Source organism: Geotrypetes seraphini, chromosome 5, assembly GCF_902459505.1.
Source record: "Geotrypetes seraphini chromosome 5, aGeoSer1.1, whole genome shotgun sequence".
NCBI lineage: Eukaryota > Metazoa > Chordata > Amphibia > Gymnophiona > Dermophiidae > Geotrypetes > Geotrypetes seraphini.
The window spans coordinates 160,340,650-160,355,325 of NC_047088.1; the positions used below are offsets into that span (position 1 = coordinate 160,340,650).

Below are 14,676 nucleotides of genomic sequence, written 5' to 3' on the forward strand. Positions count from 1 at the left end.
TCACCCAATGTGTGGCGGCAGCCAAAAAAGCAAATATGACGCTAGGAATTATTTAAAAAAGGATGTCTAACAAGACTAAGAATGTCATAATGCCTCTGTATCTCTCCAGGGTGTGAACTTACCTTGAGTATTGTGTTCAATTCTGGTTGCCTCAAAAAAGATATAACTGAACTAGAAAAGGTTCAAAGAGTGAGTGACTAAGATGATAAAGGGGAAGAAACTCCTCTCATATGAGGAAAGCCTAAAAAGGTTTGGGTTCTTCAACTTGGAAAAGAGACAACTAATCTAATCTAATATTCCATTTGTGTAGAAGCAGGTACAAATGGATCGATTTTTTTACTCTGTCAGAAAAATACAAAGACTAGGGAACACTCAATGAAGTTACAGGGAAATACTTTTAAAACCAATAGGAGGAAATATTTTTTCACTCAGAACTCTGGAATGCATGTGGTAAGAGTAGTTATCGTAGCAAAAGATTTGGACAGTTTCCTGGAAGAAAAGGTCATAGTCTGTTATTGAGACATACATGGAGGAAGCTACTGCTTGCCCTGAATCGGTAACATGGAATGTTGCTAATATTTAGATTAGCTAATAGTGACCTGGATTGGCCATCATGAAGACAGGCTACTGGGCTAGATGAACCATTGGTTTGACCCAGTAAGGCAATTCTTATGTTTTTATGTTCCCTGATTGTTTCTTAATCTCAATGAAAATCATATATGAAAATTTAGAGGCATTCCAAGCAGGATTAATGAATTCATGTTTGAATCAAGTTCAAGTTTCAAGTTTATTATAAATTTGATTAATCACTTATTCAAAATTCTAAGCGATGTACAAAACAATAAAATTACAAATTTCTGGGGGAAACAAAAACAAACGAATACGACTAACCTGACAAAACATATTAAAGAAAAGGAAAAAAAAGGGAAAGAAATACAAGTTGTTGATAGTAAATAAGACAAGTAAGGGGAAAAAAAACAATAGGAGGGGTGAGATCAATGTTGAGAAATAGGATTCAACTGAGGCTCCTAATCAAGCTTTCTAGCTATCAAATGCATCTTTAAAAAGAAAGCATTTTAATTTGCTCTTGAAACCGTCTAGATTGCGTTCCTCCCTTAAATAAATAGGGAAAAGATGAATTGCCGCCGTGTGTTAATGTTTTTGAATGAGGTAACAATTAATAGATGTTGGTCGTTAGACCTAAGTAATCTTGTTGAGGTGTAGGGAATCAATAATTTATGAATGAAGGCTGGAATCTTCTTGTTTCTCCATTTCTTACTTACTGTCAATTTCTAAAAGATCTTAAAACCCCTTTATTTAAACAATATAATATACATTATTGATTTTCATATTATTATTATGTAGTTATGTAGTATTTTTAATCTTTTTATCTGCACTTATTTTAGTTGATATCATGTTATCCTTATTCATTAGTTTTAATGTTTGTATTAGTTACTCTGATTTTATTATGTATGCTGTTATTATTATACTAGTTTTATAGCCCGTTACATTAACGGGTGCTAGAATATATATATGTGTGTGTGTGTGTGTGTGGTTTTATTTCTTTTTCTCTCTTTAGCCAGGTGCTAGAATAGATGTGTGTGTCTTTCTTTCTTTCTCTCTCTCCTTGGCCGCTTTCTGTCTCTCTCTTTACTCGGCTGTCCACCATCACCCCTTGCCTGTTCCACCTGTCCAGCAGTAGGCCTTCTCCCTTCCTTTTACCTCCCCCTGTCCAGCAGCACTCCTTACCTGCTCCCCCTGTCCAGCAGCACTTCTTCCCTGCTCCCCCTGTCCAGCAGCACTCCTTACTTTCTCCCCCTGACCCTCTTACCTGCTCCCCCTGTCCAGCAGCACTCCTTACTTTCTCCCCCTGACCCTCTTACCTGCTCCCCCTGTCCAGCATGCGGCTTCTCTTCTTTAAAACAGCTTACCGGCTGTAAGGAACCTCGCAGGCCGCTCTGAGGCACGGTGACTTTTCGTGTGCAGCACTCTCCACACACTGCTTCGGGGCCGTGTACTGCCCTGATTTACTCTGGCACGTCCCTGATGACATCATCAGAGACGCGGCAGAGCAAACAGGGCAGTAGAAGGCCCCGAAGCAGCGTGTGGAGAGTGCTGCACACGCTGCTTGAATCTGCGTTTGGATTGGGGCCCGCGAATAAAGTATTAACTGGACTTTTTTTTTGCGCTTGCCTTCCCGCCCCTTGAGATGCGCCGCGGCTCCTCTCGATCCCCGCCAGCATCGGAAGCCTTCTCCGACGCTGGTGCGGCTCATGAGAGGAGCCGACAGGAGAGCAGGATGTCCAGCGCTGGGATCCTGTCCTTCCGCTGTGGAGGCGATCGTTGGCTGGCTGCGGTCCCGCACTTGTGACGCGTGTCTGGTGACGTAGTATGCGCGCAAGCGCATTAAGCTGGCACAGCGCGACAGAACAGGGATCAGGGAACACGTGTCGCAAGTGCGCATGCGCAGGCTAACATTTTATTATTATAGATTGTATGCTGAGTACCTAATTGTGTAAACCACTATGAATTGCTGTTTAGGCAGTATATAAAAATAAATTATTATTATTATTAGAGGGGCATAATCGAAAGAAACATCTAAGTCCGTTTTCACCTAAGTTGCAAGTCGTCCAAAGTCTGACGCAGCTTAGAACACATTTTCAAAAAATATGCCCGAAATATTTTTTTTTACAAAAATCGTCTAACTATACGTCCAAGCTGCTAAATCGTCCATCCTTATACCACATTTTCAGCCAAATATTCGTTCACGTCAAAAATGCTTAGAATAAGCCCTGTTGGATGTGGGAGGAGTCAGCAAAGTGATGGACTGGACACCCAGACATGGCACCTGAATAGTGGGGTACCTTACAGGGCACTGCTGTGAACTTCACAAATAGGGTGCCATATTATAATCTCACTACAGCTCCCTTATATGTCATGGTGAGCTCCCCAAAACACCCCCAGAATATCCTAGACCCACCTATCTACCATCCCAATAGCCCTTATGGCTGCAGGAGCACTTATAGGGCAGTACAAAAGGGTTTTGGGGGGAATGCATGTTGCACCATGAATGAAGTGCTTACAGTGGCTTATGGGCCTGGGTCCTGCTCTCCATGGGTCCCTAACCCACCCCTAAGATGGCTTACGACGTCTCTGTGCAGCTTGACTAGGCTTTCCTATGCCAGGCTACCAGGATGTTCTGGAGACAGATATTTAAAATTGTTATTACAGTTTTTAGGGGGGGGGGGGTCGGTGATCACTGGGGTAGTGTGAGGGGGTCTGTACTTTGTGTTTGAAGTGCTTATCTGGTTACTTTAGGTTGGTTTTTGTGACTTAGACCATGTTTTAAATGGCCTAAATCACAACGTCCAGCTTCCGTCTAGGCTATGTTATAAAACTTTGGGTTATACATTCAGTACGACTAAGTCTAGCACGGCCCACGGCCCACCCAAATCCCGCACTCGACATTCCTCCTGAAACATCCAGTTTAGCTCTGTTCATTCAGCGGCACTGGGAAGGCCTAGGTCGTTTGTAAACACGTCCAAAACCCATTTTAATTATCGGTGCTTGGTCGTCTTTCGTTTATGATAGTCCAAGTGCCGACAGACCGGTTTTGGGACGTTTTTCTCTTTCGATTATGAAACCCACACTGTATAATTTGTCACTTCTCCTCTAACATAATTAAAGTCTAAAAAGTTAGAAAACAGAATCAATAATTCAGGTATCTAATATTTCTGTATTTGGTTTTTTTTACAGGTATAACCATCAAACCAATGGCTGAAGGTATGCATTTTCAGTGTGTGTCATTAATCTGAAAATTATATAGTAACTATAGGAATAAATAAGATGTAATTTTCTGTTGACAAAGGGGATGTATTGGTTGTGCTAGTGGGTGACATCATTCACTGACTTCAACACAGATTAATTCTGAGTCTCATTTAGCTTTTATCTCAAAGTTTCCTCAATTCTTTTGTATGGAAGCATAGCATGAATGTGATTCTGCTATTGCAATGACCTGTTTTAAAAGCCTTTGAAAAGTTTCTGGGGGGGGTTCTTTTGAGTCTCCACTCTGAAACAAAAATTAGGCGGTATTGGCTTTCCCCCTCTTTTGTCAATCAGATATCAAGTTTAACATATTCATACTGTTTTCGGTGGCTTTAATAGGTGTACTTGCAAGTGGAAAATGTCCTTTACAGACACTCTTGCTGCTTGATATAGGTGTTCAAGACTGCATTATAATTCTCTGAATGTCTCCTAGAGCTCAAATATAAGCAAGAGATGTTGAAAGGAATGCTTCCAACAGTCCACAGACCTGTGCTTCACTATCAGAGAGGGCAAAGGCCAGGCCATATCCAGGAGTGACTCTTCTTCAAAGGAGGATCTCACCATAGAAAATGTCTTTATAGTGAAGATAGTTGGATCCTGCCTCTTCCTTTCCAAGCTATGTCAGTGATTTTCAACCTTTTTCATCTCGCGGCACACTGACAAGGCGCATTAATTGTCAAGGCATACCATCAGTTGTATACAGATATTTTATCAAACAAGTATTTACTGAAATGCTGCAGCTTTCAGCTAGCAATGCTAGCACAACTATTTCTGCACTGGAGCTAATATAAATAATATACTATCCCCTTTCTCTGATTTTATCCTTCTTGCCAATACTGCAGGAAGCCGTGCTCCATTTCTGCTCCAAACACACCCAACTGTACATTACAACAATTCAGGGCACCATATTCCACTTGGCCCCTCTCCTCACACACATTTTTCCACTTTCCTAGAAATAAAGATGGTGTCACTCTTTGTCTCTCTTCCTTTGTAAAGCAGCTTCGACTTTGCACTCAACTTGGTTCTGTTGACCCCTTTCATCAATATCTACTCGTAAATTGTTGTAGGTGGTACATTTGTATTGAAATTTTAACTTATTTATTTGTCACATAAGGTCTGTTGAGCTCGGTAACTGTCTGGTTCTGACATTACATAATATTTCGGCTCTCTGTGTGAAAAGGTTGCCCACCCCTGTCATAAAATCTGCTTATGATGTCTTTGATATCTCAGCTTCAAACCTCTTCTACTGCCATAGGAGTGAAGAGACAGGTGGAAGCTACATGAGGACTTCCATGAAAGGCTGGCAGACCTCTTTTGCACAGTGAATAGGTTTTCGAGAACACTGAAGGATGTGGTCTACTTAAAAATCACTACTTTACTCTCCATGAACAGGTTTCCTCTGATAGAAAGCATTTCTGTCAAAGAAATTACCATATATAACAAAGGTACACAATTCCAATATGAGCAGCAGCATTGGCAAAAGAAAAATAGCCCTATAATGCCTCCACTAATCAAAATTTACTCACCATCTCTTCCATACGTGAATTATTCTATGATACAACTCGCAGATCCATTTTCTCAGTCACTGCCCCCTCTCTGTGGAATGTCCTACCCTTGGATCTTCGACTAGAAGATTCACTGGAAAAATTCAAGTTCAAACTAAAGACCTTTTTTTTTAAAGATGCCTATAATCTCTGAATCTAGTTCTTTCAAATAAAATCCATGTAGCTTTTTGATGGACCATAATGTATCTTCCTCTCCCTCTTCCCTTCTCTCTTTTATTTTGATTTTCAATCTCGATGCAATTATTAACTTACCTCAGTTTATAGTCATCTCTTAACATACAATTAGCAGTAGTTCCACTTTTCATTAGTCCACCTCTTTTTCCTACTCCTACTTATCATTTCTGTAGCGTTACCAGATGCACACAGCACTGTACATTAAACATGCAAGAGATAGTCTCTACTCGAAAGAGCTTACAATCTAATTATGACAGACAAATAGGACAAGAAGGATGAATCTACATATGCTGTTCAGATAATAATAATAACTTTATTCTTTTATACCACCATAACCAAAAGTTCTAGGCGGTTACACTAAGGGCTCCTTTTATGAAGCCGCGTTAGTGATTTAACGCGCATAATAGCGCGTGCTAAACTGCCGGCCGCGCTAACCGCTACCGCCTCCTCTTGAGCAGGCGGTAGTTTTTCAGCTAGCGCGGGGATTAGGGCGTGATAAAAAGTCACGTTTGATAAAGCCGCTAACGCGGCTTTGTAAAAGGAGCCCTAAATGAGCTTGACAATCAGCGAAATACAATAATACAGTAAAAAATACAAATATTTGTAAAATAGAATTTCAATAATAAAACTCACTAAGTAATAAACTTATCAAACAAAGTGGTCTTAATTAATTTCCAAAAACAGCAATAGGATAACATAGCTTGCTGAATACGTTTACTTAACCAAGATTGTTGCCTACCAGCTGTATTCTGAATTATCCTTAATTTCCTTAGAATTTTTTTAGGTGCTCCTAAATAGATGATGTTACAATAGTCTAAATTAGATAAAACTAATGCCTGCACCAATAGTCTGAACAAATTACAGAGGAATGATAAGGCAGATAGGGTAGGGGACCATAGAGGAAATCACAAACAGATAAAAGAGCTTTACAAGTGGGTTGGAGTTAGGATTTAAAAGCAGCTTCAAACAAGTAGGTTTTTAGTATGGATTTTAATACCACCAGAGACCGAGCTTGACCTACTGAGTCAGGCAATTTGTTCCAGGAATACGGATATTTAGATTTTATGTATCTATTTATAAAATTGTATTCGGTGGATTGATTTGTTGTCCGAGAAAACCAGACTCACCTCCCTATCCCCCCCTTGAGACCTGGCATATCTCTCAGGCCTCCCAAAGCATCAGCTCCAGACCAAAAATGTCCCTGGAAGTTACATCATAGTATTTCTCTTTTTTTACATGACAGCAGCAAGTATACTCCTTTTACAGATTTGGAAGTGATCTTGATGACATCCACCACATGCACATAGAGACTCGTCATGTAACTACGTTACTCTCGGTAACTTTTCACTTTCCCTTTTCAGTATTCTGTTAATATATAACCAGTTCTGCATGGTTCTTGAGGTCAGTTAAGTAAGCTGTGGTAAAAAGTGGCCTTATATGCCCTTACACAGATCTTTTCCCACGTACTGTCATGCCCACTCTCTGTCTCCCCCTCCCCAAACACGCTTCCTCCAAGAAAAATTCAAAAATATGTTTTAGCTTGTGGTTTGTGCTAAATTGGGAATTAATCACTAATTGCGGTATGCCCTATTAATTTGCAGAAGGCACATCTTAGCGCTTACTGCATCTTAGTAAAAGGAGCCCTTTGTTATGCATTAGTGGTTTAACTATCTTCTTCCAAGCTCGCTTTCACAGTCTCTCATGCTGTATTGACATTCACACTTATCACACTCATAGTACAAGCGCTAATTCAAACTCATAGTACAGGCGCTGTTCCTAGGACTCCTGGACTACTGTAACATACTGTAACATGCTAAAACAATTACAAACAGTTCAAAATAAAGCCCTAAGACTAATATACTCGCTGAAAAAATACGACTACATTAACCTCAGCTTTCGAAGACTCATACTGGCTCCCAGTACAAGCATGCATACAACACAAATTCTACTGCACCCTATTCAAAGTCCTAAATGGAAATGGACCAAGCTATCTGAACAACCGCCTAATCAGGAAAAACACTTCCAGGCCAAGGAGAACTCAAGCACACTTTGCCCACGCCCCAATCAAAGGCATGCAAAGCAAAAAAAATATATGACGGTCTACTAGCCACCAGAGCAGCAAAAATAGACCACCACCTCTTAAATCTGCTGACCACGACGCCCAACTACAAAACATTCAAGAAAGAACTGAAAACCATACTATTCAAGAAATTTGTCAAATGATCTAACCAAACTGTTTCGACCATTCCCAGATCCTGATGCATACTATAGCTATCAACCTTGTAATCTCCCTAAGAATGCCCAGGCTAATTTATTGTTGTAAACCCCCTAGAACTGAAAGGTATTGGCGGGATAGAAGACATCAATGTAATGTAATCAATAATTCTCTAAATGTTTCATGTTGAAACTACAGAGCAGTGTATCACAAACTGGGAGGAGGAGAGGCACTGGCTGACTGCCTACAGAGCGTGTCTCTCAAAGCGAGAGGCACACCCTGTAGGCAGTCAGCTGGTACCAGCGCCTCTCCTCCTCCCCCACGCCTCTCTACCCCTCTTCCCTTCCAGCATACCCCACTGGCGGCTCAGGGCCCTGTCTGGAGGGCCTTCACGCATGCAAGGATGTTGCCGTATTGGCATCATGCATGTGTGTGATGTCATCACATTGACATCCACGCAATGCCGGATGCCCACCAGTCTATTGTACCACAGCTTTGCAAAGTTTGCGAGATGCCACTTTTATGCTTTTGAATAGTATACTTTTAGATAGCAGAATTTAGAAAACATACAAAGGTGTGAATGCTTTTTATATGGCACTGTAGATTAAGCTTTGAGAAGCTGAAATGTCTTAAGCATGATAGAGTGCCAGAAGACTTCATTATAGGCTTCTCATTTGTTCAATAACAAAAATTGAATTCTCTACAATATTCTTTTTTTTAAAAAAGTGACTGGCTTAATAACTTCAATCTCATATTTGGCTCCCAACATCTGTTAGGGGAAAAAGACACCTCATTAAGGTGCTCTGACCCATGTCCAATTACCTTGTTTTCCAGTTTTTGAGAGAAAGATTGCCAAGTACCCTGACAGCTCTATGATTAAATATACCAAAAATTCTACAGTCCCTGACATATTTGTCATGAGCACATAGGTTTGATTTTTTATATTTATATATAGATATATAATGTTTGTGTGTATGATGCATATAGATTTATATATAATTCTTCATGATTGTGGCAATTGTTTTCTACTTGACTTGCTAAAGACTTGTATGAGGGAAGTCTACTAGTGCGATTAGTTCCTTCTGTGATGTTCCCCTTTGCTTCAGTCTAATACGCTTTATTCTGTTTCACAGGCACTTGTAATTGCAGATGTTCCAAAGATAATATTTTATTGAGTGGTTGCTTCTACAAGATCAAAAGCAGTTCAAAGATCAGGATATGTTTGGCTGGGATGGGATGTGTTTGAATTTGTGAGACAGGTGTGGGCAACCTGCAGACCGCGAGACAAATGTGGCCCACCATTGAATTTTATGTCGCCTTTGAGACCTTGGGAAGTATACACAGAAAATATCATTAACCAGAGCTTTGACAATTTTAAATACTACACTTCTCCCTCCGTATTCGCGCTTTCAGCATTCTCGGTTTCAATTATTCACGGTTTTTAGCTTGCTGGCTCCTCCCCCAAATTAATCAGCTTGCATGGAGAAATCGCTGATTCCAAGTGTTTACAAAGAAAATCGCTGATTCCAGCACTTTCTTCACCGTGTTTTGCCTCTCCTTCAGGAACAGGCCAGGTTTCCCACCATATTATTCGCAGTTTCACCATATTCACGATGGTTTATAATAGAAAACAGCGAATAACATATGAAAAACTTATTCGCGGTTTTTCTGTATTTGCGGTTCTGTTATTCCCCTATCACAGCGAATACGGAGGGAGAAGTGTATTTCACAGATAGCTTCATAAAAGCGAATAGTGCAGTTTTTCCATTGTTTTTAATTTTCACTTATTTATCACAGAAGGTCTGTGGAGCTCTGTGCATTTCTGATTCTGACATTATGTAATTTTGCAGCCCACTAAGGACAATATTGGCATTCATGTGGCCCTCTATGTATAAAAGGTTGCCCACCTTTGGTCTGAGATGTGTCCCAAGTCTGAGTGCTTCCTAAATGCTACTTAGGGCTCCTTTTACAAAGGTGCGTTAGGGCCTTAATGCGCGGAATAGCATGTGCTAGCCGCTACCGCCTCCTTTTGAGCAGGCGGTAGATTTTCGGCTAGCGTGTGCTATAGTGTGCACTAATCCGGTGCATGTGCTAAACCTGCAAGCGCACTTTCGTAAAAGGAGCCCTTAGACTCATTCAACCTCCAATGTTAATTTTTTAGGACTTAACATAGACTGAAAAACAGGGACCCTACTTTTTTTTTTGTTCTTGTGGTAAAATGCATTTATTGGCTCTTCGTTCAACATTTTCATACAAATCCTTCTTGTGGTTGTCAGTGTGGTCTTTTCTCGAATTCTTAAAGATGCATGAACATATGAAAAGTACATTTATATTAGAAATAACTAATGACAATTGAGAACATAAGAACATTGCTGCTGCTGGGTCAGACCAGTGGTCCATCCTGCCCAGCAGTCCGTTCACGCGGCGGCCCTCTGGTCAAAGACCAGCGCCCTAACTGAGACTAGCCCTACCAGCGTACGTCCTTGTTTAGCAGGAACTTGTTTAACTTTGTCTTGAATCCCTGGAGGGTGTTTTCCCCTACAACAGACTCCGGAAGAGCGTTCCAATTTTCCACCACTCTCTGGGTGAAGAAGAACTTCCTTACGTTTGTACGGAATCTATCCCCTCTCGCTCCCCCTACCTTGGAGAGGATGAACAACCTGTCCTTATCTACTAAGTCTATCCCCTTCAGTGCCTTGAATGTTTCCATCATATCCCCTCTGTCTCCTCTGTTCGAGGGAGAAGAGGCCCAGTTTCTCCAATCTTTCACTGTACGGCAATTCCTCCAGCCCTTTAACCATTTTAGTCGCTCTTCTCTGGACCCTTTCGAGTAGTACCGTGTCCTCCTTCATAATCTAAATTTCAAAATACTGTATAAGCCTTCTCTAATGATACAGTCCTAGAAAATCAGAAGCAAAGTGTTCAGTCAAGTGTTGAACCTATATGAAAACATTGCAAAACATCACATACAGCATTTTCTCCAATATTACAATAAATTGATGAAAGAGCAAATAATTTTAAAAGCCTTTCTGTTACAAATTCAGACGATGCTGAGACCCTTGAAATAACCAGAAAACTAAAGTGTTTGATTCACACAGTGAATTTTCCATTTTATATTTTTTTCTTAGGGCTCCTTTTACTAAGCTGTGATAGCGTTTTTAGCGCATGCAGAATTTTAGCGCGCTTAACCCGCGCTTCATGGCTAGAACTAACGCCAGCTCAATGCTGGCGTTAGGGTCTAGCGCGCACGGCAATTCACCGCGCGCTAAAACCGGTATCGCAGCTTAGTAAAAGGAGCTCTTAGTTTCCCATTGTACAGTTTACTGAAGAAAGGAAGAGTGTTGATCCTGGTTCCAAAAAACAGGAGTTAACTTAAATTTAACAACAAATTTGCATAACTGTTTCAAAACTAGGGGCTCCTTTTACTAAGGTGCGCTAGCGTTTGTAGCGCACGCACGAAATTACTGCACGCTAAATCGCGCGCTGTGCTTCTAGAATAACACCAGCTCAATGCAGGCGTTAAGGTCTAGAGCACGCAACAATTTAGCGTGCGCTATTCCGCACGTTAAGGCCCTAACGCACCTTAGTAAAAGGAGCCCTAAGTTTGATACCATAATAGCTTAAAACTTTTTCTTGGAAATTATTTTGCGTATTAGTCTGAAATGTTTTCCCTTTATTTACAGCCTATCCCACACAGTTAGGCGTAACTTTTGTTTGGTACTGCACTGGGAATCTGTCTCGGTTAGTAGTCGGTTTGACATATATACAGTAGATGCGCATACTTTAGATATAACAGATTCTCCTGTGACTTTGCTCAGGAATAAATTATTTAGCTGCCACAGATGTTCCCCTGATTGGCTTTTTCAGAGCTTCTCTCGCATTTTCCTCCTCTATTTCAGCAGATGGATAGGGGATTACAAATGCAGAACAATTATCTGTTCCCCTTAAGAGATTGCATCCCTGATTTTATTATCCCATCAACTTTAGTAGATCATTGACAAGTTGAGGGTTACAATCATTGGGCTATTCATTTTTGTATGACTATCTCATAGGAAAAGATTTTAACCAGCTCCCTGATTTAGGGAAGAGTGATTGCAGGAGAACTGACTAGTTAGATGCAGTAGTGTAACCACTCGGAGATAAGGTTACCTACTACAGTAATTGTTAATAAGGCTAAGCAGGCAAAAATGGGTCTATTGCTTTTCCAATTATATTAACCAACACCCCCCCCCCCCAAAAAAAAAAAAATAATGTTATATGAAATCCTATGATGGTGTACGGCTGAAACTGTGAATGGATTTTCACACTGGTAAAAAAAAACGAGTCCTGGTGGAGCATTGGAGCTGTTGTTCCTTTTGGGACTTGCTCTTCAGAGCTTGCTACCTCACACTGAAGATTCACAACCCTGTTAATACTTTACATTTCTTTGGTTAAAGTGACGTTCCTTGAACACAACTTCCTGTTGATATTTGTACTTTATGCATTGACTTGTGTCTTTTCCAATTACGTTGGCTGCCTATTGCAATTAAGACCATTTTTAAAGGTATGAGGACTATTCTATAACATATTCTATAAAGAAAAGTATGTTTTTGCTTTTCTTTATAAAATATTAGTATAGTAAGGCAAACATGTGCCTATATATTTGGGGTACAGCCACTTAAACCAGCCGTAGAGATAGTGCTAATGCTGTCACTTAGATTGCCAAGAAGCACATGTAAATGTATATATTTATTTATTCAATTTTCTATACCATTCTCCTAAGGGGGTTCCAAACAGTTTGCATGAATTTATTCAGGTACTCAAGCATTTTCCCTGTCTGTCCCGGCAGGATCACAATCTATTTAATGTACCGGGGCAATGGTGGGGATTAAGTGACTTGCCCAGGGTCCCAAGGAGCAATATGGGTTTGAACCCAAAACCTCAGGGTGCTGAGGCTGTAGCTTTAACCACTGTGCCTCTCTAGAAATCAAAATGTAATAAAAGTAAGCCAAGTATAGGACAGTCAAGCCATTGTGACATCACTGATGAGGATGGCTCTTAGGCATTGGTAGAATGAGGCATTATGATATCACAATCTCAGCACTAGTTACAGGAGACAGAAACTTTTCACACTATTTATTTTATTTTCTATACCATTCTCCCAGGGGAGCTCAGAATGGTTTACATGAATTTATTCAGGTACTCAAAACATTTTTCCCTGTCTGTCCTGGTAGGCTCACAAATCTATCTAATGTACCTGGGGCAATGGAGGGATTAAGTGACTTGTCCAGGGTCACAAGGAGCAGTGGGGGTTTGAACCCATAACCTCAGGATGCAGAGGATGTAGGTTTAACCACTGCACCACGCTCTTGATAATATTCTATAATTTACGTCCTTCACGCCGTATTCCTATCATACTCCCACCTGCAAATTATGCACATTAGGTCCCAGGATATTGAAAAGCACATAGCCGGAATATATGCCAGTGGTTCTGGTCCTTTAAGCGTATTCTTGGTGCCTATAAAGATGTGCACCATTATAGAATTGTTCTTATGGTGTTGATCTTCTATATCAGCGATGGCGAACCTATGGCACGCGTGCCAGCTGTGGCACGCGGGAAGGTCCGCAATAGAGAGCTGCACGGGAACGGGGCTGGATGTACTAAGTCGCGCGGCTTTTCTCCCTACCTGCTCTGCTTGCAGCTCAGAGCCGAACGGAAGTCTTCCCGACATCAGCGCTGACTTCGGAGGGAGGGAGGGCTGACGTCGGGAAGACTTCCGTTCGGCTCTGTACTGCAGGCAGGGTAGGTAAGGAGGAGTAGCCTCGCGGCTCAAGTGGCTACCAAGGGAAGGGGGCGGTCCGCCCCGCCCCGCCCCGTGTGCAGCACAGCCGGCCATGTCCCCTTACTTTTGTAGCGCTAACCCGACCGACCGACAACAGCCCTGGTCCGACAAACCTCCCTGCCCTTAACCGCGAATCTAAATTACCTTCTTACAGCAGCTGTAAGAAGGAAATTTAGATTCGCGGTTAAGGGCAGGGAGGTTTGTAAGACCGGGGCTGTTGTCGGTCTGTCGGTCAGGGAAGCGCCACAAAAGTAAGGGGACCTGGCCGGCTGTGCTGCACCCGGGGCGGGAGAGAAGGAGGGGGGAGAAGGACGCTGAAAACACTGGGGAAGACAAAGGGGTGGAGAAGGATGCTGAAAGGCCATGGGGAAGACGGGGTGGGGGGGAAGGACACTGAAAGCATTTGTGGAAGACAGAAGGGGGAGAAGAACGCTGATAGGACATGGGGAAGACGGGGGGGGAGAAGGACGCTGAAAGCACATGGGGAAGACAAAGGGGTGGAGAAGGACGCTGAAAGGACATGGGGAAGATGGGGGGGAGAAGGACGCTGAAAGGACATGGGGAAGACAAAGGAGTGGAGAAGGACGCTGAAAGGACATGGGGAAGATGGGGGGGAGAAGGACGCTGAAAGCACTGGGGAAGACAAAGAGGTGGAGAAGGACGCTGAAAGGCCATGGGGAAGATAGGGTGGGGGGAGAAGGACACTGAAAGCATTTGTGGAAGATAGAAGGGGGAGAAGGACGCTGACAGGACATGGGGAAGATGGGGGGGAGAAGGACGCTGAAAGCACATGGGGAAGACAAAGGGGTGGAGAAGGACGCTGAAAGGACATGGGGAAGATGGGGGGAGAAGGACGCTGAAAGCACATGGGGAAGACAAAGGGGTGGAGAAGGACGCTGAAAGGACATGGGGAAGATGGGGGGGAGAAGGACGCTGAAAGCACTGGGGAAGACAAAAGGGTGGAGAAGGACGCTGAAAGGCCATGGGGAAGACGGGGTGGGGGAGAAGGACACTGAAAGCATTTGTGGAAGATAGAAGGGGGAGAAGGACGCTGACAGGACATGGGGAAGACAGG

The 14,676-nt window shown here is 42.2% G+C and overlaps 1 protein-coding gene across 8 annotated transcripts in view; it reads left to right on the forward strand.

Annotated features, from left to right (window-relative positions):
- ADARB1 (adenosine deaminase RNA specific B1) overlaps nucleotides 1–14,676 on the forward strand; it is a 489,575-nt gene that overhangs the window by 331,091 nt on the left and 143,808 nt on the right. For 7 of the 8 annotated variants that reach the window (XM_033944607.1, XM_033944606.1, XM_033944609.1 and 4 more), the window contains one exon: nucleotides 3,757–3,783. The exons of the other annotated variant lie outside the window; for it this stretch is intronic. In XM_033944607.1, the coding sequence (XP_033800498.1) occupies nucleotides 3,774–3,783 (10 nt within the window). In that variant the 5' untranslated portion in view covers nucleotides 3,757–3,773. The remainder of the gene's footprint in view (nucleotides 1–3,756; nucleotides 3,784–14,676) is intronic. 8 annotated transcript variants of the gene reach the window in all.